General features: G+C 37.4%; 1 protein-coding gene across 1 annotated transcript in view; it reads right to left on the bottom strand.

Moving 5' to 3' along the window:
• Positions 1–7,505: 7,505 nt before the first annotated feature.
• sema6b.S (sema domain, transmembrane domain (TM), and cytoplasmic domain, (semaphorin) 6B S homeolog) overlaps positions 7,506–25,395 on the bottom strand; it is a 57,656-nt gene continuing 39,766 nt past the window's right edge. Inside the window, exons 6-17 of the mRNA XM_018243530.2 lie at positions 23,550–23,651; positions 22,042–22,132; positions 21,781–21,900; positions 21,567–21,655; positions 17,276–17,493; positions 14,916–15,047; positions 13,842–13,991; positions 13,478–13,669; positions 13,246–13,383; positions 11,254–11,334; positions 9,978–10,036; positions 7,506–9,784 (exon numbers count right to left, since the gene is read on the bottom strand). Of these exons, the coding sequence (XP_018099019.1) occupies positions 8,754–9,784; positions 9,978–10,036; positions 11,254–11,334; positions 13,246–13,383; positions 13,478–13,669; positions 13,842–13,991; positions 14,916–15,047; positions 17,276–17,493; positions 21,567–21,655; positions 21,781–21,900; positions 22,042–22,132; positions 23,550–23,651 (2,403 nt within the window). The 3' untranslated portion in view covers positions 7,506–8,753. The remainder of the gene's footprint in view (positions 9,785–9,977; positions 10,037–11,253; positions 11,335–13,245; positions 13,384–13,477; positions 13,670–13,841; positions 13,992–14,915; positions 15,048–17,275; positions 17,494–21,566; positions 21,656–21,780; positions 21,901–22,041; positions 22,133–23,549; positions 23,652–25,395) is intronic.

Here is a 25,395-nt window from a genome sequence, read left to right as displayed (position 1 = left end):
GGTACCTAATTTACCTAAGAAAACTGGAAAAATGTATTGACTCGTGTATAAGCCTAGGGGCCCCATGTCAGATTTCAAAATGTGAATGTGACCCAGCCGCAACAATTGGGGGACACTGGGCAGGTACCTGTTACTGTCTGTGACTGACTGTGTCGCCGACCGGATTTCATGTTTGCTTCCCTCTGCCACCCCTATTTCATGTTTGCTTCCCTCTGCCACTTCCCCCCCCATCTGTCGCTCTCCCCCACCCTGGCTGCTCTTCCCTCTGTCCTTCCCTCTGTCACCTCTGCTCTTCCCTCTGTCCTTCCCTCTGTCACCTCTGCTCTTCCCTCTGTCCTTCCCTCTGTCACCTCTGCTCTTCCCTCTGTCACCTCTGCCCCAGCCGGACTGCCTGTGTCGCCGCCCGGAGCAGGTCCAGGAGCTCCGGGCGGCGCGTCCTTCCCTGCCGGCGTTCGCTTTCAAAATGGCGGCGCCCATGGCCGCCACGTGGGTAGCGGCCGGCGCCGCTACCCCACGTGGCGGCCATGGGCGCCGCCATTTTGAAAGCGAACGCCGGCAGGGAAGGACGCGCCGCCCGGAGCTCCTGGACCTGCTCCGGGCGGCGACACAGGCAGTCACAGGCAGTCCGGCTGGGGCAGAGGTGACAGAGGGAAGGACAGAGGGAAGAGCAGAGGTATGACCCGCGTATAAGCCGAGTTTGAGTTTTTCAGCACATTTTGGGTGCTGAAAAACTCGGCTTATACGCGAGTATATACGGTAGTTGTTTGAAGGTGAACCACCCCTTTAATCTAGTTATTATTTAAACAGTTGTAGCTGTGTCTAGATTTTATCTCCTGGGGTTGTATGCCATTCTCATTTGATCTGTGCCCTATATTACAATGAAACTATTTATTATTTGGTATTATGTTGTTTACCCACTGTTGTAATTTAATACATTGAAATACAATAATATGTATTCTTGTTAATAGTAATTATTTTTAATATTCTTGTTACCTTAATTTGGATTAAATTAGTCCTTTAGGGTTAAGTCTGAAATATCATTTTAATTCATGTTTTTGTAATCAGTACATGATTTTCAAGTGATTTCCAAATCCCACATATTAATGATTAATGGAGAATTAACATTCCAACTATTGTACATTTTAGCATTGTACCTTGTACTATTGGACCTTTGATCTCAAACGTCAGCATGCAAACTGAATGCAGGGGTTTTAATGCTCCGGGTTTATTATATCTCTGTGTAATTTGTTTTGTACTAATCTTAAGAAAAAATGTAACAAATAATAGGCCAGATTCAATTTGGTGATAAAGACTTAGGAGAATACTTTTCACATGATAAAATAACACTTTCTTATGAAATTGAATTTATGAATTTGCAGTCGTACAAAAAAAGTTTGGGAATCCAAATTTGGAGTTTTGTTTATCATTGACTGAGCTTTCAAAGTAGCAACTTCCTTTTAATATAAAACATGCCTTATGGAAACAGTAATATTTCAGCAGTGACATTAAGTTTATTGGGTTAACAGAAAATATGCAATATGCATCATAACAAAATTAGACAGGTACATAAACGTGGGCTACCCAACAGAGATATTACATCAATACTTACTTGAGCCTCCTTTTGCAAATGTAACAGCCTCTAGACGCCTCCTATAGCCTTTGATGAGTGTCTGGATTCTGGATGGAGGTATTTTTGACCATTTGTCTATACAAAATCTCTCCATTGCAGTTAAATTTGATGGCTGCCGAGCATGGACAGCCTGCTTCAAATCATCCCATTGATTTTCAATGATATTTAAGTCAGGAGTCATTGTCTTGTTGGAATATCCAACCCCTGCATAATTATTCTTTGTGACTTATGCTTGAACATTATCCTACAGAATTTGTTGATATTGGGTTGAATTCATCCGACACTGGACTTTAACAAGGGCCCCAGTCCTTGAACTAGCTACACAGCCTCACACCATGATGGAACGTCCACTACATTTGACAAGAAGTAGCAGGTGTTTTTCATGTAATGCGGTGTTCTTCTTCCACCATGCAAATCATTTCTTATTATGACTAAATAACAAAATTTTTGACTCATCTGTCCAAAGCGCTTTGTTCCAAAATGACTGTGGCTTGTTTAAATGAGCTTTTGCATATAACAAGAGTGGACTTTTTGGGCAAGCTGTTGGCATTGATCCCTTGCAAGAGAGAGCCCAGAGAAGAGAGAATTTTAGCAGCACTGATCCAGATATGGTCTATATAGCTTCAAAACTAAACATTTAAAATAATAAAGATGATTTACAAAAATATTTTTTCTGACAGGGGCTGTTCAAATCTGGACTATTGTCTGAAGGTGAACATGCACTTTAAAATTATCACTTGGATCAATTCCTTATACCAAAACTGATCTGGACTAAGTAAACTAGGTGGGTGTGGCATTGCAAAGGTAGGCCTGGCTTATTTTTCACCAGGCACACATATATTCTCTTCCTACCCCCCCAGCAAAATCATCTTCTGCTGCTTATGTGCTGGGTGATGTTGTGATGGTAGATTTTATTTATTAACTGGATATTATGCTTGCCCAAGAAGTAATTGAACCAATGTTCAATTACTTCTTGGGCAAGCATAATATCCAGTTAGTTTATTATAGGTATGGTGTTTTATAAATGAGTTCATTCATAGGTCTGTATGAAGAGTTGGATGGCTGTATGTATGTGTGTGTGTATGTATGTATATATATATATATATATATATATATATATATATATAGCATGAAAAGCATTATAGTCTCTCATAAAAAATAAAAATCTGTTTTTAGTTTTCTAATGACTTGTTTAGAACACTTTTTTCTTGGGGTATCCATATTTTTTTGTCATAATTGCAGTTTGCCCTTTAACTGGGGCTATTTATATTGAATTCCAAGTTCCCTTCTCCTTTTTTTTGTTTAATTCAGGCAAGGTTTATTTTATAGCAAACATAGATTGATAGCAAACAGATGCAGTATACAGAGAGATCCCTTCTCCTTTATAATAACCTACTACGATCTAAATTTCAACAACTCCCTTCTTGGACTATTTGAACACGTTGCAAGCTTATGGTTCCACTGCAATTTGCACAACTGAAATGGATGGAGATTAAAAACATGGTAGGTTGCTTTGGTAAGTCAGTTGGTGCATAGTAATTTTGTTGGTGCATAGTACAGTATATTGCACCATCTTTCTTGCCGTCTATATTAAGTAAATCAAGAGTAAACAAGTAATAGTTTATAACCTACAGGGTTAATTATTGAAAAGCCTCTGCACACTACATGTATTCTGCTGAATTTTGCTTAATATAGAAGGAATAAATCTGCAGCCCAAGTTTAATTTTTTCTGTAGGCCATGGACAACCTTAGGGCATCTTCATGTGCAAAACCCATTGTATTATATAGAGCTTATCTGTTATATAAACATGTGCCTTTTTGCTCTGTTCAGCTTAGATTTCTGCCCTATGGCTACACAGCAGTAGATATAGTAGTATTTCTGCCACTCCTGCTAAAACAGAAAAAAACTAAAGCAGAGATCTATCTGTCTGGTTGCAGCAGGAGTGTAATGTAGGACTTGTATTAGTAAATCAGCCCCTAGATCAAAGGTTTTCAACATTTTTACTCAGGCCCCCTTTATGTATCTCAACGGGTTAATGGTACATGGGTAATTTGCTAACAAGTAAATGCCAGTTTTGGAAAGCAAATCTGCTGTCAGATTTTGTGTGCACACAAAGAAGATTTAGGAACAGAAACGTATACTATACTGTTTCTGTATGTGCTGACAGGCCGATTAGTGCACACAAATGGGGTTGAAGGTAATGGATTGATTGTTATGTGCCATTATCTTTCGTCAGGTTGCCTCAAGGCACAATTTCCCAAAACAAAATATGTTTTTCCCAAGGCTATATATTTCCCAGATATATACTCTCCAATAGAATGTGCTAAATACCTTCTAACCTTCTAAACCATGTACACTCTAAAGGGGTTTTGTAATTAAAGGCACTAAGTTTGCCCAGGGGCAGTAACCTATAGCAACCAATCAGCAGGTAGAATTTCCTGGTCACATGTTTAAAAGCAAACATCTTATTGGTTGCTACTGGTTACTGCTCCTGGGCAAACTTAGTGCCTTTTATTACATGTGGGGGTAAATCTTTTTCAATCTACTTAAATTCTTTTTTTATCCTTCTTCCAAATGTTCCATGTTTCATACAGTTTGCTCCTGATTTCTCAGCTTCCTGCCTTTTGTGCCCCATATATTCTTTTCTTCCATTTTCCCTTTTTATTAAAAGTGATACAAATGTGATGTTTTGGGTCTGAACAGTGTCACACTGCTAAACCTGCATACTGAAACATGAGCAGAATGCAATGAAACAAAATGGATGCCTGCTCAGAATAAAGCTGATACATTTGTATGCTTTGTAAATATAGTCAGTTTCTTCCTCCTGCTGCTCTGAAACTACTGCTCTGAAACTACAAGTGCTCCACTCCCCCATTGAGACGGGTTTTCCGAATCCCCCGAGGAGGATTTCACAGGGGACTTTCAGGCCTATAAAAGTCAGGATGAAATTCATGAATATTAATAGGGAAATTTAATCTAAGAATTCAAAGAGATCAGGAGAAACATCCCCCTTTATTATTATTTTTTTACTTAAAGTATATCTAGAACCAAGTATCCCATGCAACTTTTTAAGGGCTATAAGTTATAGCTCGGGCTGTGAATGAACCACAGTATAACAGGTTATAAGGTATTGGAGAACTCTTTAAACTAAAATAAATAATTAAATCTGTAATTAGAATTTAATCTCTTCCAAAATACATCATCATGTTAGATCTTGTCAGTCTAAATTGGATTAGGTATGCCATGGCATGATCTTTTTCCTGACCCTTCCGTGGCAGTCTTAATACATAAGCAAAGTCCTTTTGCAAGATTACAGTGAGATAAAACATGCAGATCATAAATAAGCATATGTATACATAAATCTAACTTCTACCATAATTCCTCCTGTTGGAAGAATAGAGTACAGAAACAAATGCATAAAATAGAACAGCTCCTCATTTGGATGAGATATTCTTAACATGACACATCTTGCAATTTGCCTGCTCTTAATACAGTAACAGTGACAATTAGGACTATTTTAAAAATTTAAAGGCGAACATAAGATATGTTCTTAACCAAGCCAACAGATAATTTATATCATATTATAAATCTTACTGAATTTCCATAAAAATATCAGTAAATATTGTCCTTTTACATGTTCTACCTCAAGACACAATTTTATGAAGTTATGTGTGCTCCATCACTGATCACCTGACAAGAAAACCTGACAGTTCCAGCTATAACAGAAAAAAGTGTGGGAGTAGAGGATACAGCGCTGTCCATTCATTGGCTGTTCACCCTAGTATGTATGCATGGTCTTGGATTGTCTGTAAGCACAGTGCCTTACAAGCTAGAGGGACAGAGTATAGTAATTAAAATAGCAGTTTCAATATAGTTTTATAGTTTTATCCAATGGCACCTGTTAGAAAGGTTAGATTTAGATTAATCAATGTGTTACATGTTGGCAATTCTATGTGTCTGTAATGTTAAGAGATATAGTTGTACTCTAAATCATTTAGGAAAATGTACAGTTATTTTAGACTGTAAGCAAGTTATGCTGGATGTGATCTGTATGTAACAGTATTAGTCCAAAACTACAGCCCTTTCATAGTGATTTTAGTCTTTATGTTTATACTCCATGGCTTTTTTATGTACTTATTTAATTAATTTGAAAAAGTCAGCTGTCCATCAAGTTCAACCCTTTTTAGAGACCTGCATTAGGAAAGTATTGCTTCATGGGGTTTTTGCCTCCCCACTTGTCATACACCAAAAGTCATGTACATTGCATCCTGATCATAATCAACATTCGTGCAAGCCTTCCATTGGAATTGGGGCATGTGCAAAACTGTGAATAGCCATAGAAGAATGTCCAGGATCTGAAAAAAGAGACCTTCTGGATCAAGGGATTGTATTACTTTTAGCATCTTTGGTTTAGTTACCATTTATCTAAGAAGGTGCAAGGTGCAAGCTGCTTAATGGTAGTGCATGAATCCTTGAGCAAACCCTCACAAACATAATAAAGGTTATTTCCTGTGCTACAGTTCATTCAAATTTGTACAGTGTAAGTAAATCAAGGCAACTTTAGATAAATCAAGTCATCTGGCAGATATAAAACTGACTGATTTCAGGTTTTCTTTCCTGAAAAAACAACATATTAGACATAATTTTGTGATGGACTTACATGAATTAAGAACATTAGGGGTTTCTAACAGATACATAATAATGGAAGACAGAGGGCAAACACTTAGGAGCAGATCTATTATGTGGTGTAAAATATGGCAGACTAATTCGCCACACATCGCCAGGCTTATTTGTTATTTGTTTAAAAACTGTGTCAAAATGGCATAATTTTCTATGCGCTTTTTCTTTGGGTAACATTTACCGGGACTTCCTTTCAAAGGTCTGAAGCAGTGTAAAATAACAGCAGCAAATCTGGAGTTTGCATGGTGTAAAATCAAACATACCTTGATAAATTCGCCATTTATTTTACAAAGCTTTTTAAAAGTGTTTTTTTTTCCAGAGAATTTTGTTTTACACAACATAATAATTAGCCCCCTCACTGAAAGCTATAAAAAATAATTCTACAGAAAGCAGAACAACCAAAACATATGTCCCCCAAAAGGAATAAAAAAATATTACTGTAAAGCAAATCTTACTATAATGGCAAAACTACTAGCAAAAGCAGACAGCCCAATCAATGACATCTATTCAAGTCACTGAGCACTGAGCAAACAACATATACTATCATTTTAGACATACACAAAGTTAAAAAAATAAGTGCAGCCCAACATGATAAATCCAGGGAGGGCTTAATTCGTCAGCTGCTAAATATACTGCTATGATTAATATTAGCCTGCCCTCCAAGCAAAAGGGCAACTGAGCTAACATTGGGAATGAGTTTAAAAAGAACCACAGATGGCCAGAAAGTAGCCTATTTATGACTGAAATTATCATAGGCATACTGTAAATTAATGGTGGAATGTAATAAAAATCAGTAACGGAAATGTAACAGAAAAATTTTCGCAATGCAAAAAGTTATGCCTTTGCACTAACAAATTTACCTTTGTGTGAATTTAATATAAAATTTGCGAACCTGGAAACTGTTTAGCAACCAATTCCGACAGTAGAAGAAGGATTGCGATTTTTTTAGTTTGCGCCAGTGTGCGGTGAATGTAATAAAACTTCATCCTGAAAAAGTTGTTACGTTTGCTTCTAGCATTTCTTAAAAGTGAGCAATTAAAATTCACAATGTACAATTAAAATTTGTAATGCAATAACAGTTTAAGGAAAAATATTACATTGAGAAATGCAAATTTTTATTCTTATTTGTGCAATCTTTTCTCTTTAAGTGTTAAAAACATTGGTAGAAATGCCTGAAAATTATTTTCTGTAGCCTTTTTTTGAAAGTGTGAAGATGTGTTGTCCTTTAATTTGCTTACAGAACCTACAGAACAAAAGTTGTACTGATAAGTATTGATAAATGAATTGAGTTTAGTTAATTACCCAGCTCCTCTTCACTTCTTGTCATGTCGTTTGTGGTATTCTTGCTTTCTGTTTCAGTTTCTACTTTTGTCCTGCAAAGCAACCTTCCCATAGTCATACCTTTGGATCAGCTAGAAGCTAGGTAGGAATTACCTGAAAGGTTGATATTGATGGACATATGGCATTTTTCCACCTAAGTTTGTCTTCTTTTGCTGCTATTCTGTTTTGAGTTAAAAATACCATTTGGGATGTGTGGTCTGTTCTTGGGCTTAAATGTGTTTTCCCATCAAAAAGAATGCATTGCATTTGTCATTAGGGTCAGTAACACCAAAAAATAAATAAATAAAAATGTTGTGAAATGTATTAAGCTCCAATAACATACCCGAGACCAAACAGGTAACTGTTTCTGCAACAGATTCTCAAAACATTAGGGAAATAAGTCTGTGATGAATAGAAATAACTATTTTGTCAAAATAGGTTTGTTTCCTTGCTTCATGGAATACAACAATTTCTGTTTAAAAGAAATTTCATACCGTTTTTTTGTTTCCCTATAATTCACCTCATTCATACATTGCTTATAATTATGCATAAGAGCTTTGTTTTAATTGTTTAAAGAATTCATTATATTGACAAAATTCTCATTTTTGGTTATCAACAGACTGTGTTTGTGTGTGGCCATGTCTTATGTCTTCGTATGATGTTTAGGGCTGTGTTATTGTATGTGAGAGCAGTATGTGCAGTGTACAAATCACCTGGTAACCTTATCCACAGCAATAGTTCTACCCATATGTACCCATACATACACTATCCTCACACTCAGGACATACATACTTATAGTCATGCTTCTTCAGTCCTATCCATAGAACATTTATAAAAAAAACAAACATTAATAAAAGGTTTATCTGAACACATTGTGCTTTGCTGATTTCTCTTAAAGGACTCCACCCCAACCTTTTCTTTTTTTTTTTTTTGAAAAGCCACAATCTCTGAATCAGTCTTAGAGAATACCCTCATTTAAAAGTAAAACAATTTAGAGCAGAGAAGAGAGAAGTTTGAGGCGAGACGTGATGAAACTCCAATCCTGCAGTAAGGGTCATTGTGGATGAGGCAGAATCCACCATATATAATGATTGCCTGTATGCTTCAGATAAATGTTTTGTGTCACTGTGCTGTTGGGGTCCTCGGCATCCCAAAATGCAACATTAGCCTGAAGTCTGAGTTAGAAGTCCCATTGCGGGTATATGTTGGCCTTGTGTAGAAGTTATGACGGGGATGGGACCAGCTCTCCCCACTATTAAAAGTCAGGTTTCTTTTCAGATATGGTGGTCGCAGAGGACTATCATGAGAGGTTGGCTGGTAAAACCTTTCACATGTTGGGGCAGACACAACTCGTCTACGTTCACTGGATGTCCATGATTTGAAGGGCACATCCAGGGAAAGATAATTTCTGTCCTGTCCCTGTGAGGGCTGGTAGTGTGTCTCTTCAGTGTGTTGAGGTAAATATCGTGTTTCCTCTCCCTGTGAAGACACATAGCAAGGGTTGTCCCCATGTTGGGATAAATACCGTTTCCCCTCTACATTTGGGGGAATATAGCAAATGTCATCTCTGTGCTGGGTCATAAAGCAGGGTTCCTCTCCATGCTGGCGTAAATATAAACAATCTCCTCCATGCAGAGGCAAGTACAGGGGATCTTCTTCATGGGGTTGCAAATAACATTGGTCTTGTGGACCATGGTCTCCCTTTGTTAACATGTGTTTAGATAAGAGTGGTGGTGTCTCTGGTTGTGTTAGGATAATATTTGGGTCCCGCAAGGAGTGAGAAATATATTCATGGGTGCTATTGCTTTTTTTGTGCTGTTGAGGTGTCTGCTCAGGGGTTGGAGGTATACCACCAGTATGCTCCTTACTGCGTCCTGGGTTCCAATTACGCTGTATCAAAGTAGTAAGAAGAGGGTCATGTTCTGGTTGACCCAGTTCTCGACTAACACTCTGCACAGAGCCTCCCTGCATCAGACTAGTGTCCAGTTCTCTGTGTCGGCACTGTAGCTTTTTATTCCTCTGTGAACTTGCCCAGCACACTCCTAGCCCTGAAAGCATGGCTCCTACTACAAATGCTGCTACAGACGAGACAACCAGGACATTAACAGACACCTCTTCACCTCTCTGCTCAACAAAATTCTGTATTACCAGGCCTGAAAGATACAAAGTATACAATGGATTTTAATAAACAAGAAATAAAAATATATATTGTAGGAGCTATGGGAATTTTATTTGTGTCCTTTTGTAATAACTGTGACATGCAATATGATATGTCCATGTTTTTTATGTCAAATAACAATGTAACTCTACATTTAAAGAAAGAGGGTTGATGAGAACTACACATACCCTCACAGTCCCCAAGTTGAGAGGTCCATGATCCATTAAGGTCTTGCTCATATCTGCCCCTGTAAAAATAATTTTTTACTTGATTATTGTGTTCCAATAAACGAATTCACTGCTTCTCCTTAATATAATTAACTCTGCTTCTGCCACTCACAAGTTAGAGCTCTTATGGATGTTCTTCCTGGATTCCCCTGCAGTGAATCTTTCATGTGTTCCACCACAGGGGAAACGCACCCCATATTTTCAATCAGTTTGTACTCACTTTGTACTCAGTCCACCTGTATTTTTGGGTTCCCTGTGGTACAGTTACTGAAAAGAACAGGCTGCGTTTTCCAATGTGCTCCTTTGCGGTTGGCTGCATGAAAGATCCACTGCAAATTGAGAATATACCAGCAAACACTTGTGGGGAAAAGGCCTTACTCTTTTCAGTAAGTGGTGGTTTGGGTGGCATCAAATGTATAATTACAACAGGCAAAACTGCATAAAAAAAGTACAAATAGTTGTGGGGGCAGTTTATGTTGCATTCAACCCTGAAAATTTTTAATGAATGTATATTGAAAAGTTAAATTACATTTTGTTTCAGACAATATTTAATTTTCAGATTTCATTCTCTTCAAAGGGGTAATACATAATTACTTTTAATGACTTTTAGTAAGATACAGACACCAGTATTTTAAGACAATCTGTCTTCAGTTTTTAGGTTGTGGTTTTCAGTAACCAGCAACCAGATAGCATCATTTTCAGGGAGGAAATAGGATCATAAGTATATTAATAATTGAAAAGCCATACAAAATAAAGACCAACTGAAAAGTTGCTAAGAATTGGTCCATATACAACATACTAAAGGTTTATGAATGCTTGTGGATATCCATCTTAATAAAGAAAACAGACTATTTCTGGAAATGTTGAGTATGAAAAGGTCCTTGTCAGAAAGCAGGAGGAAAGGGCATGAGAATGACTGATTAATATAGCATAATGCTCGGATAGCACAAATGGCACTCAGATGGCTGTCAATGTCAAAAAACCACATATACTTTTAGCAGAAATACTTGCACTATTAGTTGAGGGAAGCATCAATAAAAAAAAGTAAGAGTACTCTACCAAAACAAAACCAGATGATGTATAGCTGGTTGGTCGTCATTTTTGAGCTAGGGGTCGCTAGCTCAACTTGCCGTATTAACTAGATAATATGGCAGATTTGATATAAATATATATTTATGGCAGTTTTAAAAACTCTGTTTTTACTATGCAAATGCTATTGCATAAACTTCAGTAATACCTGATTCCTTGTGGGGTAAAAACACAAAGGTTGTTAACAGGGTCCCATGCACAGTATGGATCACGTGTCCCTAGGCAGCTTCTGTTGGGTAGAAAACAAAGAAATGCTGATGACCACCAATCTATATTAGGTTATAAAAAGGTGTTTTCTGGGGGAGGGTGCTTCACAAGGCCTGGAAAAGTACCCTCAAGTTTCTTTGCAACATCTGCAACCTTCCTTGATCCTTTAAATTGTGGGATATAGAAATTATTAAATTATGTATTAATTTATTGGGTGGCATTTTAATCTGACATACTTCCAACACCATCTCCTTTTAAATAAATATTCAGAACCAACTATATAGTGTATTAAAATGCTCTAAAAGCATATTTAACTTACTAATGGCATCCTTTTGAGTTCTAGCAGTATACATTTATAGTGATATAGTATATCTGGTGCAGGAGTCATCCATGTGACATACTTCAGAAACTAAGTAAAATTGGCCATAATTATTCAGTATTTCATCTAATTTCAGCCAAGTAGCCGACACCTGGAATCACTTCCCATTTACTTCAATGGCAATTGTCTGCATTGGCACAGTGTAATTGTAGGTCAGGATCACTTTAATGTGCTGACTACTACATTTTTAAGTGACAATTACCTGAACTGAGGTGGGTCTGCATAATTGCAGTTAAAGAGAACAATGGGTTTTTGCCTTTCAGCAGAGCTAAGCAGTCAGTTAGCATGTTGTCTGCTAAACATAACACACATTTTTTAGGCTCAAAGACAAAATATATTTTCTCCCCTTTAAGTAAATCATACTGAATTTATTATTATGCTATTATATTCTTGGCAGCATGGTGGAGCAGTTAGTTTAGTTCCTATCGGGGAATTCTCTCTGGGGATTTTTTTCTCCCCACTTATAAAAGACATACAGTGGGGTTAATTGTCTCTTTATGAAATTCACCCTAGTTTGTGTATGTGTGTGACTGTTAGTGACCTTAGACTGTAAGCTCCACCAGCAGGCACTGATTTATTAATGATCTCTGTAAAAAACTCTCCATATAGCTCCATTGACAGGCCCAACTTCAGTCTGTGTGGAGCTACATGGAGCATATACTGTATATCAGTGTGATACTTTAGTGCCAATATAGCTTCATACAGGCCAACACCATGGTTGTCAGTAAGCTACAGGAAGGAGCACTAGACAGCATACAAATCACAACAGACGGTCCACATGCAGAATGCTTGATTGGCTTTTTTAACTAATTATCTGTCATAACTGGTCTCTTCTTATTGTTCGTTGGTCAAAGAAGACCTAATTTTTTATTATTCTGCATCAAAATCCCATTTGTCTATTTTTTTAAAGTGCGTACTCCATAAAGGGCCCCTTTTCCCCACCTTTTTCCCCTAAATTACCCCATATCTAAGCTGAAAATGCAGCATATCTAGTTACGACATGTTCCAGGAGTTGATTGCCAAAAGAAGCATGTGCACTGGAAGCCTATTCAACTTTGGTTTATAGAGAGCATGTTCCTAGTCAGCATTCAATTCCAAAATAACCGTTGTCCTTTTTTTGCATTCTCAGGGGCAAGGTGGCAGCTACGGTGGGAGCATTAAATGTAGTTCAGGAGAGGAAGGGGCATTTTCCAGGGCACTGGAACTAAATAATACAAATCTGGTCTGAAAGTATTCAAGTAACTGCAACAGAATTAGAAAGATATACATTTTTTATATAAATATTTATATCTATATATAAAACATGCAGGAAATGACAGCACTCATGGGATTTGTTTAGCAATAACAAAAAAGTATTTTATTTAGCTCAATGTTTCGAACCCTCGCAGCAGGGTTTGTTACATACTCCTGACAAAGAACCCTGTGCGGTTTCGAAACGTTGAGCTTAATGAAATTTTTTTTTGTTATTGCTAAACAAATGTATAAACTTACTTTAATTTGACCCTTTATTGGGAATGTTATCTTTTTTCTGACAGTGTTCTCATTAGTACTAACCTGATACACCCATCATGTCTTTGGCAGCGGGCAAGTGGCACTTTAACTATACAACTGCTGTAGGCCAAAAGCAGGGATCCAGAGCCTTTATCGACTTCTATACCAATAATTCTCTGGTCCTCTTCATCCCAACCACATCTGCAAATAAAGGTCACAAGCTCTACTGCCTGTTACAAAGATGACAACATTGAAAATACATTGCAGAGCCTACATCTGCAAATTTAAGACAGACCTGTTTGCAGGGTATGTCTGCATTTCTTCCAATAGTATAGTTTGATTTGTTGAAGTGCCTATCTGAGATCCACTCATTTTTGGCATCAGTAGATACTTTAGGACAGTTCCAGAGTCTGAGGCAAGAAATAGCACAGTCTGGTTTCCATGAACTCCAGAAGATGTATCCACAGCAAGATGAGTCAGTTGATTCCTGAAAGTCAATAATACTGATTTTATCAATGACTGCACAATATTCAAACTGTTTATCAATTCTTTAATTATGATTACTAGAATTAACCTTGTTTTGTGAGGCCCTACAGACACTTTTTATATACAGATGACCTTTAATCCCACCTAGTAGTACAACAAAATTTTCTTCTCACCGTGTCAGAGTCCTTGTTATCCACGGGAAGCCACCAACTGATGGAACTGAATCTTCCATTAGTGGATGAGACTTTACAAAGTTTAGCACTTCATCGGGGAGACTGCGTGAGGAGTTATAAGGCTGTGAATGTCCGACACAGCATCCTGGGCTGGAGGACGAATACATTTTTATGAGAGCATAATGCAACATTTCTGTAAAAAAGTATTCATGGTAGTGTACAGGGCAAAGATAAATGTTCATTTTTTTCCAAACTGGTCTTAACAGATCTTGCAAATCGCTCAATCGGCAGTCCAAGTGGACAAACCAAAACTGCTCATCTTAATGTACTGATCTCAAGAGTTGGAAAGCAGTACCCTGTGTAAAATAGTACTGTGGTTATCTCTCATCAGAAAATTTTCATTAAAAAATTAAAGAGAAGACCTAATTGGTTGTTACAGGCAACTACTGCAAACTATGCAAATTAGCACCTATGTTCATGGACAAGAACTAGTATATATATATATATATATATATATATATATATATATATATATATATATATATATATATATATATATATATATATATATATATTAAAAATTATATATTTGTGTAATAAAATTCTTACTGCAAATGTTATTTTATTTATTTCAGCAGTTCTTAAAATTCGCAAATGTAACAATACTCTAATATCACATTGTGAAAATGCAAATTTCTGTTCATATTTATGCTAATTTACCTTCCATTTACAACCTTCATTTCATTTCTCCTTATAAATCTGTAAAGTACATTGCTTCCTTTATCTACTGCCAGACTGAAAAATATACCAACCTAAGATGCTAAAATATGCTACCTTTCAGAGGATACTTGGAGACTGAAATTAGAAATATCAGTAAGTGTTTATAGGCCAGTCTAGTGAACCATTTCTTTATGGCACCCTGTACAGTTCTTGCATTACAATTAGCATGCATAAAACAAGACAGTACAACTTGTAAGTAATGTTCTGTATTAATTTGCTGGATGTTCTTTAAATGCCAGCTACCCAGTACTTATTAATTATAGTATATAGGGTCTAGCGGATTAATTCACTCACCGGGGCCGTGGTACCAGCTCTTCTGCTACAGGAGTCCAGACAGAGTCTGGAGTGCGCTGTTCCCTAAATCGGCCAGAAAAAACTGAAGCTATTTGTTCCATGTCAAACACACAGACAGCTGATCCAGGGATACTAAGGAAGAATATGGGATTATGCACAATTTTGCAACTATTGCAATTTAACTTTCATATATTCATATTCATAACACATTAACACAGTAGACAAAGCTGAAAAATACACATCCATTAAGTAAGTTCAACGACCCAACCCAAGAGAAACCCACCTGCCCCAAAGGGGGGGGGATTCCCTCCAGACTTCAATGAGGCAACCAAACCAGTACCTGGATGACACATCTTCACAGTTCTCACTGGAAATAAAAAAATGCTTGCACCTTAAAGGAGAACTAAACCCTAAAAATGTATATGGCTAAAAATGCCATATTTTATGTACTGAACTTACTTCAGCAGCCTAAAGTTTCAGCTTCTCAATATCAGCATTGATCCAGGACTTCAAACGTTTCACAGGGGGTCACCATCTTTAAAAGTGTCTGTGACACTCACATGCTCAGTGGGCTCTGAGCAGCTGTTGAGCAGCTAAGTTTAGGGGTCGTCACAAATTATCAAGCAGAAAATGAGGTTGTCCTGTAATATAAGCTAATGCTGCAAGGCTGATTATTAAATTCTGATGCTGGTTTCTGTGCTTCCATGTAATAATTATCTGTATTAATTACTAATTAGCCTTATATTGTGATATTTATATTCTATGCATACTGTATAATTTGAGTGGGTCCCTCAGCTCAGTAATTGATAGCAGCACAGAGCATGTGCAGTGAATCAGCGGAAAAGAAGATGAGGAGCTACTGGGGCATCTTCAGAGACACAGAACTTCCCTGCTAAAGGGCTGTGGTTGCCTCGGGCTGGTACAGAAGCCCAAAACATACATGTACAACGTTTCTAGCCTACTTCTTTGGTTAAGCTTTAGTTCTCCTTTAGTTCTCCTTTAAGATTAAACTGTTTCTCTGTTAAGCCCTCATGTCTGCTGGAACAATCAGAGAGTAATACTGTACCCCTTACTGACATTTATAAAAACACTAGAAGTTACTAGAAGTGGGGTGTAATAAGTTAGTACACCTGCAATCTGATCAAAAGCACAACTTTCTCCCATTCTTCCTTAAATAGTTTTACATTTTTTAGCAATGGCAAATATTGCCCTTTAATTAAAAGGAAGAAATACAAAAAGACCTGGGAAGCAGATGGGCGAGATACACGGTGGCCAGTGAATGGCAGAGCATTTGTGGTGGTGGCGAGGAGGATGAGAGAGGAAGTGAAACAGTAGAAGAGACACTATGAATAGTTTGCTATTCTCTTTAACTTATAAATGCTGTTTATCCAAGAGAGTTGTAGTTAAACAAGAACAGACGAAACTGCAGGTTAACTGCTCAAACTTCTGTGTTTATTCTCAGCACTACATGTTTCGAGCCCCGTGAAGCTCTTTGTCAAGTGAAAGAGACAAACACTCTCTTGGATAATATTGCTGCACCCTAGGCAGAGGTGCTAACAAGAATTCAGCTACAAAAACGTCCTGCTTTTAAAGGTAACAATCAGACACAATTTACATTAAATGCTGTTTATATAGTGAATAAAGTACCCTCTATTGTAAAATATAAATTATAAGGATATTATAAGTCACCAAGGACCATATAAAAGAAGGTCAAGTGCTCATATACAGGCCATGGAACTCTGACAAGGGGTACTTTATTTACGATAATATACAAGTTTAGTGAGTCATGTGACAGAAATTACATCACTAAGCTCCATTTATAACTGATGACATCACCAGGAGCTGGTTATAAGGATATAATTTACAGGATATTCATGGCTTTTGTATATTAATTACAGTTTCGCCCATAGTAAAAAATGGCTAAACTGTAGACTGTATAGTGAATACTGTACTCCTATTATAAAATATAAGAATATATTTTAAGGTTATTTTATTTTTTGCAGTATTTACTAAACTGTAGACTGTATAGTGAATACTGTACTCCTATTATAAAATATAAGAATATATTTTAAGGTTATTTTATTTTTTGCAGTATTTATTTTTATTATTTACAGTATGGGCCATTGTAAAAATTCCTTAAAATAGATTATAAGGATTTTAGAAATTATTGAGGAGCTCTATGACCATTTAAAAGCCAAGTGTTATTATACTTATCAGTCACTCCAAGGTAAGGTCTACCATGTCATGTGACATGTTATTTAGTATAATATTTAGCACTATCATAACAAGGATATTAACCATCTTGAATCACATCACATCATATTGAGTTTAAATTGTTTAAACTGTTCAAGAAACCATACCTATTTGTTGGAGTGGAGAAAAGTGCCAAAACAACATGCCTTCCACCAATGTACATAATATTGCTGACTGTTTGGATGACATTGAAGTAAAAATGAGAATCTCCAGGGACAGAACAGTTTAAACGAGTCTTCAAGAAGGAAGAGAATTGCTTTTCCAAAACACGCTGTGACCCTCCCATGTCATTTTTACACACGCGTGCAACACGGGATACCACTACCTGTGTACAGAAAAGGAGAGGTGTAATATGGTGCAAAGAAAAGACAGAAAATAGCATAATGAGGGGTATTGCTTTCGTAGGAATTAAGATCCTTGTTTTGAGTTGTGTATGAAAGTCTAAGGGCATAAAGTGTTTTGCACAAAGGGCAATGTTTTTTTGTATTAATAGATGAAATTCCATTGATTGTAATACTAGCGTATGCTTACCAGGCAATAACTTTTGAACTGAATTTTTTTTCAAAACAAAGACACAATTGTTTTACTTAGCACAAATATTTTAATAACCTGCTTGTTTTTTTATTCAAAGTGCCAGTATTATGTCCCTATCTGTCACTAGGCATTTACAGTTTTTTAAACATTGATCAATTGCTTAATTTTATTAAAATATATTCTACACTGATATTTTACTCTGTGATATTTCATTTCAAATCACTGAATCTCAAAATGAGTTCTCTAATGTGGCACTGTTTTATATATGCATACAAATTCAACTCCCAACTCCCTTTCAATATTTTGTGGAACCAGAGACCTGACACCCAACCATCACTCATTTTAAGCTTTCAGTTTATACATTATTGAACGTGCTCGATTAGCAGGATGGTGGTTAAAGTGCTTGTAAACCATAATGAAAGCAATGTTCAGTGATTATTAACAGACCTGTAAAATTGAAAATGACAACTATGGAAGGCATTGTGGGAAGTGGAGTCTTTACTGGGGGAGGAATATATCCACTCAACATTGTTTCAGTGGTACATAAAGATAGGAACAGTGTATGACATACTATGGTTTCTGTGGCCCATGGGATGACCATCACCCAGTGGTGTCACATTTGCGGCATGGGCTGAAAATATGGGTAGCCCACAATGTGCAAAAAAATGCAGATGAGAGGTGATTTGGCCTGTGTATCACCCATGACCCTCCTGTAAGCCCCCTAAACAGAGGAAGCAGCGCTGCCATCAGAGGGGCACAGGGGGTACAGTCATACTGGGCCCAGGCTTAAAGGGGTCCCCGGATGTGCTTCACTTTCCAAATTAGCTGGGCCCTCTTAACAGTGTGCAAACTGAACCTGAAGTTCCAAGGTGCTGAAGACCCAAATCACCGAAGTCCCAAGGTAACAAAGACCTGAGGTGATGAAGCTCGAATACCCACAACCGCGAATGGAGTCGAAGCTGCAAAAGGAGCAGAAGCCACGAAAAGACCCTAAGCCCAGAAGGAGCTGAAGCTGAAGCTATAAAAGTCACGAAAAGACAGGAGTTGACAAAGTTTCCATTTCCAAGGACAAGGAAGAAGAACCTAAGGTAACTTCCACTGAACACCATGTGCTTTTTTTACCTTGTGGGGGGGGGGGGGCTGGCCACCAATGGAATTTTCTAACATGGGGGGGCTGGTAACTAATGAAGTTTTTTAAAACTTTTATGGGGGCTACTTTACAACTATTTTATTGTATGAAAAGTCTCATAAATAAAAACATTTAAAAAAAAATTTTTTATGGGGGCCCTGACTACTAATTGTATTTGTTTTTTAACTTTTAGGGAGGACTCTGGCCATCAATGGGGTTTTTAAATTGTAGGGGGTAGCTAGCCACCAGTGATGTTTTTTAACTTTTATGGGGGACCCTGAGCCACATTTTTTTAACTTGTAGGGGGAAGCTGGCCACCAGTGATTTTTTTTTAATTTGTAGGGGGGACCCTGGCAACCAATTGATTTTTCATGCTAAAGGGCTGCTGCCTTAACAAGAAGGCATCTTGTTAAAATAGAAATAAGAATGGATAGTGCAAAAAGTTTGAGCAAAAGCTCATTGCTGCAAGACAAGGCTCCCAATCCCAGTTACTAAAGTAACACTTTTCAGACAAAGAAAGGGACACGAAAAGCAATGTGGTAGGTAAACGGAAAAGAATGAGAAAATATGAGAAAACAAAGCAACAATACTTGATCACAAATGGGTAGAAAGTTACCACAAAAAAAGAATAGAAGCGTTATTTAAAAAAATACTCAACAGAAGTGCAAGAACTAGGGGCACAAAAGCACCCCTCTTATTCCAGAAGCAGAAGGGTCTGATTGCACTGTGCACATTGCAGTGGATAAAGAAAAAATTACAAAGTACAAGGTACAAAGTTCAACATCAGCAATAGAGGAGCCTACTAAGTGGTAGGTCAATCAGAAATATCTAGAAGCAAGCAGGGGTGCACTTCCATAGTGTAAGGCAAGAACTAAACTGTGTATGTCCTTCCGATCCGACACGATGAGAGTAAGCGAAGGCATCACGTCGGATGCACAGAATCTAAGTAATACAAATGTCGCATCTACAAACTGATTGCAACGACACAACACGACTGGCAGATTAAGACGCAATGTGCATCGTTCGCATCTGACAGGCATGTCAGATGCAATCAGTTTGTAGGTGAGACATTTGTATTACTTACATTAGATTCGGTGCATCTGATGTGACGCCCGCACTTCCTCTAATTGTGTCAGATCGGAGGATGTGCACTGTGTAGTTCCAGCCTAAAACAAATTTTTTTCAATTAATAATTTTTAGTTAAATGCAAACACAATGGATGAACAAAGTAACACTTAAGAATGCCAAATGTTTAAAAATTGCCCGATCCAAATTGTATTTTGTAAACTCAACTTTAATTGCTACCCACAACGTAAGTATTATTTTCATGTTTTATGTTGTATGTTTGAAATGCAAAATAAAAAAATTAATGGGACAAAACCACTCTGGAACAGACAGCAAAGCTGGTACATACATATCTCAAAAGATTTACAAATTGGTATTACTGTAAAAGGGTTCTCTAAAAATATTAAAGTGTCCCTATTAAATATTAGTACAAACAGCATAATTCAGTTTTTGAAAGATTTTTTTCTATTATTAAACAATATTACTTCAAGAATGAATTTTGTGTTCAGTGCTTTGAAATTAAAATATCACAGTGAACATAATGTAAGAATGTATAATATGCTATTTATTTAAGGCATACTTTTTGGGGGTTCCAAAATGTTACATCCCCCCAGTTATTACTCCAGTTAGCAGTAAACTGCGTCAATCTTGGGTATTTCGGTAGAAACGAATTCATCCCAATCCTCTTTCTCTACTGTCCTCTTTTCTTAAAGGGATCCTGTCATCGGAAAACATGTTTTTTTCAAAACGCATCAGTTAATAGTGCTACTCCAGCAGAATTCTGCACTGAAATCCATTTCTCAAAAGAGCAAACAGATTTTTTTTATATTCAATTTTGAAATCTGACATGGGGCTAGACATTTTGTCAATTTCACAGCTGCCCCTGGTCATGTGACTTGTGCCTGCACTTTAGGAGAGAAATGCTTTCTGGCAGGCTGCTGTTTTCCTTCTCAATGTAACTGAATGTGTCTCAGTGAGACATGGGTTTTTACTATTGATAGTTGTTCTTAGATCTACCAGGCAGCTGTTATCTTGTGTTAGGGAGCTATCTGGTTACCTTCCCATTGTTTTTTTGTTTGGCTGCTGGGGGGGGGGAAAGGGAGGGGGGTGATATCACTCCAACTTGCAGTACAGCAGTAAAGAGTGATTGAAGTTTAATAGAGCACAAGTCACATGACATGAGGCAGCTGGGAAATTGACAATATGTCTAGCCCCATGTCAGAATTCAAAATTGAATATAAAAAAATCTCTTTGCTCTTTTGAGAAACGGATTTCAGTGCAGAATTCTGCTGGAGCAGCACTATTAACTGATTCATTTTGAAAAAATGTTTTTCCCCATGACAGTATCCCTTTAAGGCCCAGGCAGGCATTTGCACAGTACAGTGAAAAAAGCCTACACATGTGCCAGCCCAGAACAAAGAGAAGAAATGATTAACTTTTTTTAACGAAGAGAAGCACCAGTCCAGGGTATCAGGTACGAGATTATAATTACTGGGGCACCACCCACAGATTACACCTTTTGTACTCTTTTAAATAACATAACTAATCAGGGTCTAAACACCTTTGCAAGGAACTTCATAGATGTAAGGTAAACCATTTGGTATATAACAAGTAATAAAACAAATATAGGGTATTTAGGTGTATATTAGTTAGATAAATAAAATGGGCACCTTCTCAAGGTAGTTGAACTCCATTGCAACCTCCCTGAAAAAGAAGTACACATGCTCTTTCCATTCCACTGAGTGAACAAAGTATGGATCTAGGGGCAGAAAACAAAACTATCAATGAAAACAAAAAGGCAGACTACATATTATGAAAATGACACAATTTATCCACAGTTTCATTTCATAAAAATACATTTGTGCCTAATGTTGTTTCCCTCACCCTTGAACCATTTTGAGTCATGTTTTACACTACGTAGAGCTAGACGTGGGCCAAGGCTGCGATACAAAACAGCATCAATAGCCAGGAAATCTGTTACTGTAGCAGTGAAGAGCATTCCATCTAAAAGAGGGAGAAAAGAGAATATTGTGTAATGACTGGGGGTGAGGCTGATAACTTTTAAGAAGTGTCAAACTGTATGGCTCTGTACTTATTCCATTCATCTTTTCACTGTTCTTTCAAAATAACCAGTTTTGAATTTACCTGCAAAAAGAGCCACATTTGCATGTTTGGGATCATATGGACATCGTGCCATTCCACTAATAATATCTCCAACCTGCTCCAGAGTGTCAGTCTGAAGGTGCCGGGAAATAAAAATACATTTAAATGACTCATTTGATATTAATGTAGAAATTAATTTATTTTATTCATAAAGAGATACTGACACCAAACATTAAGGGGAAGATTTACTCGAGGGTGAAGTGGCTAACGCTAGCGTCAATTTGTCAGCGTTACCGCTTTCAGGGACTTCACCGAACGGGCACGAGCGTCACTTCACAAGCGAAGGAGATACACGCTAGCGGTTATTCACACTCTAATGCCAGGTAACAATTCACTCTGGCGAATGGACGTTAATCAGCAAAATCAATGAAATGCGGATTTTACTGAACATTACCTCTTTCACCAGACTTGCCTTCGCCAGCTCAGTTCAGGCGAAGTGCATTGGAGTGGATCTACTTATTACATCATATTTTTTTAGTGGAAAAAGTCCATCAAGTCTAAGTCCAGCTCAGAGTGATAGCCTGCAAAAGTCCTTAAATTTTTTTTGGGTAACCGGGTTCCCCCATACATTTTCTAACATATGGAACATTAACTATAAAGTGGGCTAATGAGTAGGGCATTATAACAACTCTATTTTCTTTATTAAGGTTCCCTAGACTTGTGTAATGTAATGTATTTGCTGTATCCATTCAGCTTTAAATTTCCTGCCGTATGCAAGTTAACCTGAGCGCAATTTGCGGTAGGCAGAAATGACGCATTCGGCGCCCACGACAAAACTCTGCATTTGCGTGAATTAGCATTGTCTGAGCGAATTTTTGCCTGGCGAAGTGTAGCGATGGGTGCAAAGCGGTCGCTGACTAATTTTCGCCCACAAGTAAATCTGCCCCTTAACCTTTTTTAACATCTGTCATAACATTGTCTTTGAATGCTATTTATAATTTTTTTATAATTAAAATGCTTTTACATTATCTATCTGATCCCCCATGTTCCTCTATGGGGGCTGCCATATTTGTTCAGCAGTAGTCTGTTTGCATTAGAAACACAAGCTAACTTTCAGGTTGAGAAGGGACAGTCAGGTTGGCAATACAGTGTCGGTTTATTAATGATTATTTACAAAAGCAAACCTATCAGTGACAAACAGTCAACATTATCTATAATGCAAGTCTTTTCCTGCACCAGATTTTTAATTTAACAATAAATACAGTAAAAATGTAAAATAGAAAGTTTTGGATTTTTGTAAATAACCCCCCAATGTACAATTATATTTTGAAATGTAGTTTTTTTGTGTCAGTTTCCCTTGAATGATTTGCTTCTTGAATGGATGCACAACAACAAATACAACGTTTTCTACTATCTGTTGCAAAGCTGCAGAAACACGTTTCTCACAGAGGGACTATTTGGGAACAACAAATCTAAAACAGTATGGGAGGGAGTGATCAATGAAGCAGGAAGGGGACACAATGTTTTCCTGCAAAGGGGATCTCACGTACACTGTAGTCAGCACACACTGGGTTGAAAGCATTGGTTCCGCAAATGAACAAAGTTTGGTAGTCTCTCAAAAGAAGAACCTTCACAAAGTTCCTGCACTCGTCCTGTGGGAAGAGAGGGACCAGTGATTGGGACGTGTACCAGTGAATGAAAGAGGTCAAAGTGAATGATTCAGGAGACAATGAGTGTTAGGTGCAAAGACCTGTGAGGTTATGTGTCAAGATGCTTTATTATTACTGGATGAATGGATTTTTTTATATTCATATGAGACATTTAAGTTCAAAGTAGTTTTTACACATATTGTGCCAGATTCAGTTAGGTGACAAAGACTAAAGGTGGCCGTACATGCACAGATATTATCTTCCGAAAGAAGTTCAATATTTGGTGCACTAATGGTGGTAGACAAGATGACCTATATTGGCAAAAGACTTGGATATCAGTTGTCTCATCAATCCGCCAAGGCGGAAAATTTTTATCGGGCATATCTGTTGATTCAGCTAGTAAGTATGTCATGAAAACAAATGATCGAACTTTTGAAAAGGAAAGATCGTAATTTTGTATGACCATCTTTTTCTCTTTATTCAATTCCAGACTGACCCATAGAGCCAGATGCAATTCAATAAGAATAACTTTCTTATCACATGAAAAATCTAACTCTTAATCACATGAAAAATCTTTTGAGTCTATGGGAACAACTGGAACTGAATTATGAGAAATGTTTTCTCCTCTAACTGAAACCATAAAATGTTTCCTCATGATTTTAATCGGACCCCTTATTAGGAATCGCAAACACAGCTTGTAGTAGAAAAGGTATTTCACCCAGTTTTATTTGGCCACAGTGCAACCGTGGGATTATTCTACTGTTAAACCTTTTCAACAAAAAGCTGGGTGTGTTGTAAAGTGTGATATCTTGCCAGGCATCCTGGTAACATCAGAACCACCACCAAAACTTCCATAATCCATATTTTTTTTATCGTGTTTTCCATTTTTCCATTCCATATGGTTCTATGCTCTCCAACTTCAACAAGTAAAATAAAAATACATAAAAATATAGCACATCCTGTTATTATTCTGAGTCCTACAAAGCAAAAGAGCCAACACAGATTATACTTTATTTAATTAAATATGCTGCTTGGGGCATTTACAATCTTATTGAGCCCAAAAATGTTAAGTATGTTTCTGATCATAGTCCTGCTACTGAGTAAAAGCGTTAGAAGTTATACTTCTAGAAAGACTATGGAATGTTTTTCTGTTCTTTAATAGGTTTTATTTACAAATAAATGTTCAGACTGGACAAAGTTCCTGTTATGTGTGGGGATGTGCATGCTTACAGTGCATGCCCTAGGCAACCTGGCTGGTCATGTTGCCTCCCACCCCCAGACGAGAGAACGAACGTGCATGCAAACAGGCAGGCACGCGCGCAAACAGATGCACACAGTCACTCGCTATGAGGGAACAGAACAGAACGAGTGAGGAGAGTAGAGACAGGGAGAACCGGACTAGGGGAAGAAGGTACATGTCTGATGCCTCCCCAGCTTTCCATCCTAGGCTCGTACCTCTTCTGCCTACCCCTGGTTATAATCAATATATTGTAAATAAAGTATATCACTAAATCTTCATATTCTGCTTTATATCTGGTACAAATTATGGAGCCATAGTAGGATGGGCCAAGTGATTGTAAATATAAAATGCTACAAACTTGGCACAGCTGCCTAAAATTCATATTTTCTAAGTTAGACACATGACAGAACATTGTCTGGCCAAGTTTTTTGTCAGCTGATCAGCTATGATTGATTGGGTTATTCCATTTTTTTTTCATTTTGAGTTTGCCCTGAGTTAAATGAAGGT

Source organism: Xenopus laevis, chromosome 1S, assembly GCF_017654675.1.
Source record: "Xenopus laevis strain J_2021 chromosome 1S, Xenopus_laevis_v10.1, whole genome shotgun sequence".
In the NCBI taxonomy this organism is placed as follows: Eukaryota; Metazoa; Chordata; class Amphibia; order Anura; family Pipidae; genus Xenopus; species Xenopus laevis.
Note: the sequence above shows the minus strand (reverse complement) of the source record. Positions and strands in the feature narration are given on the sequence as shown.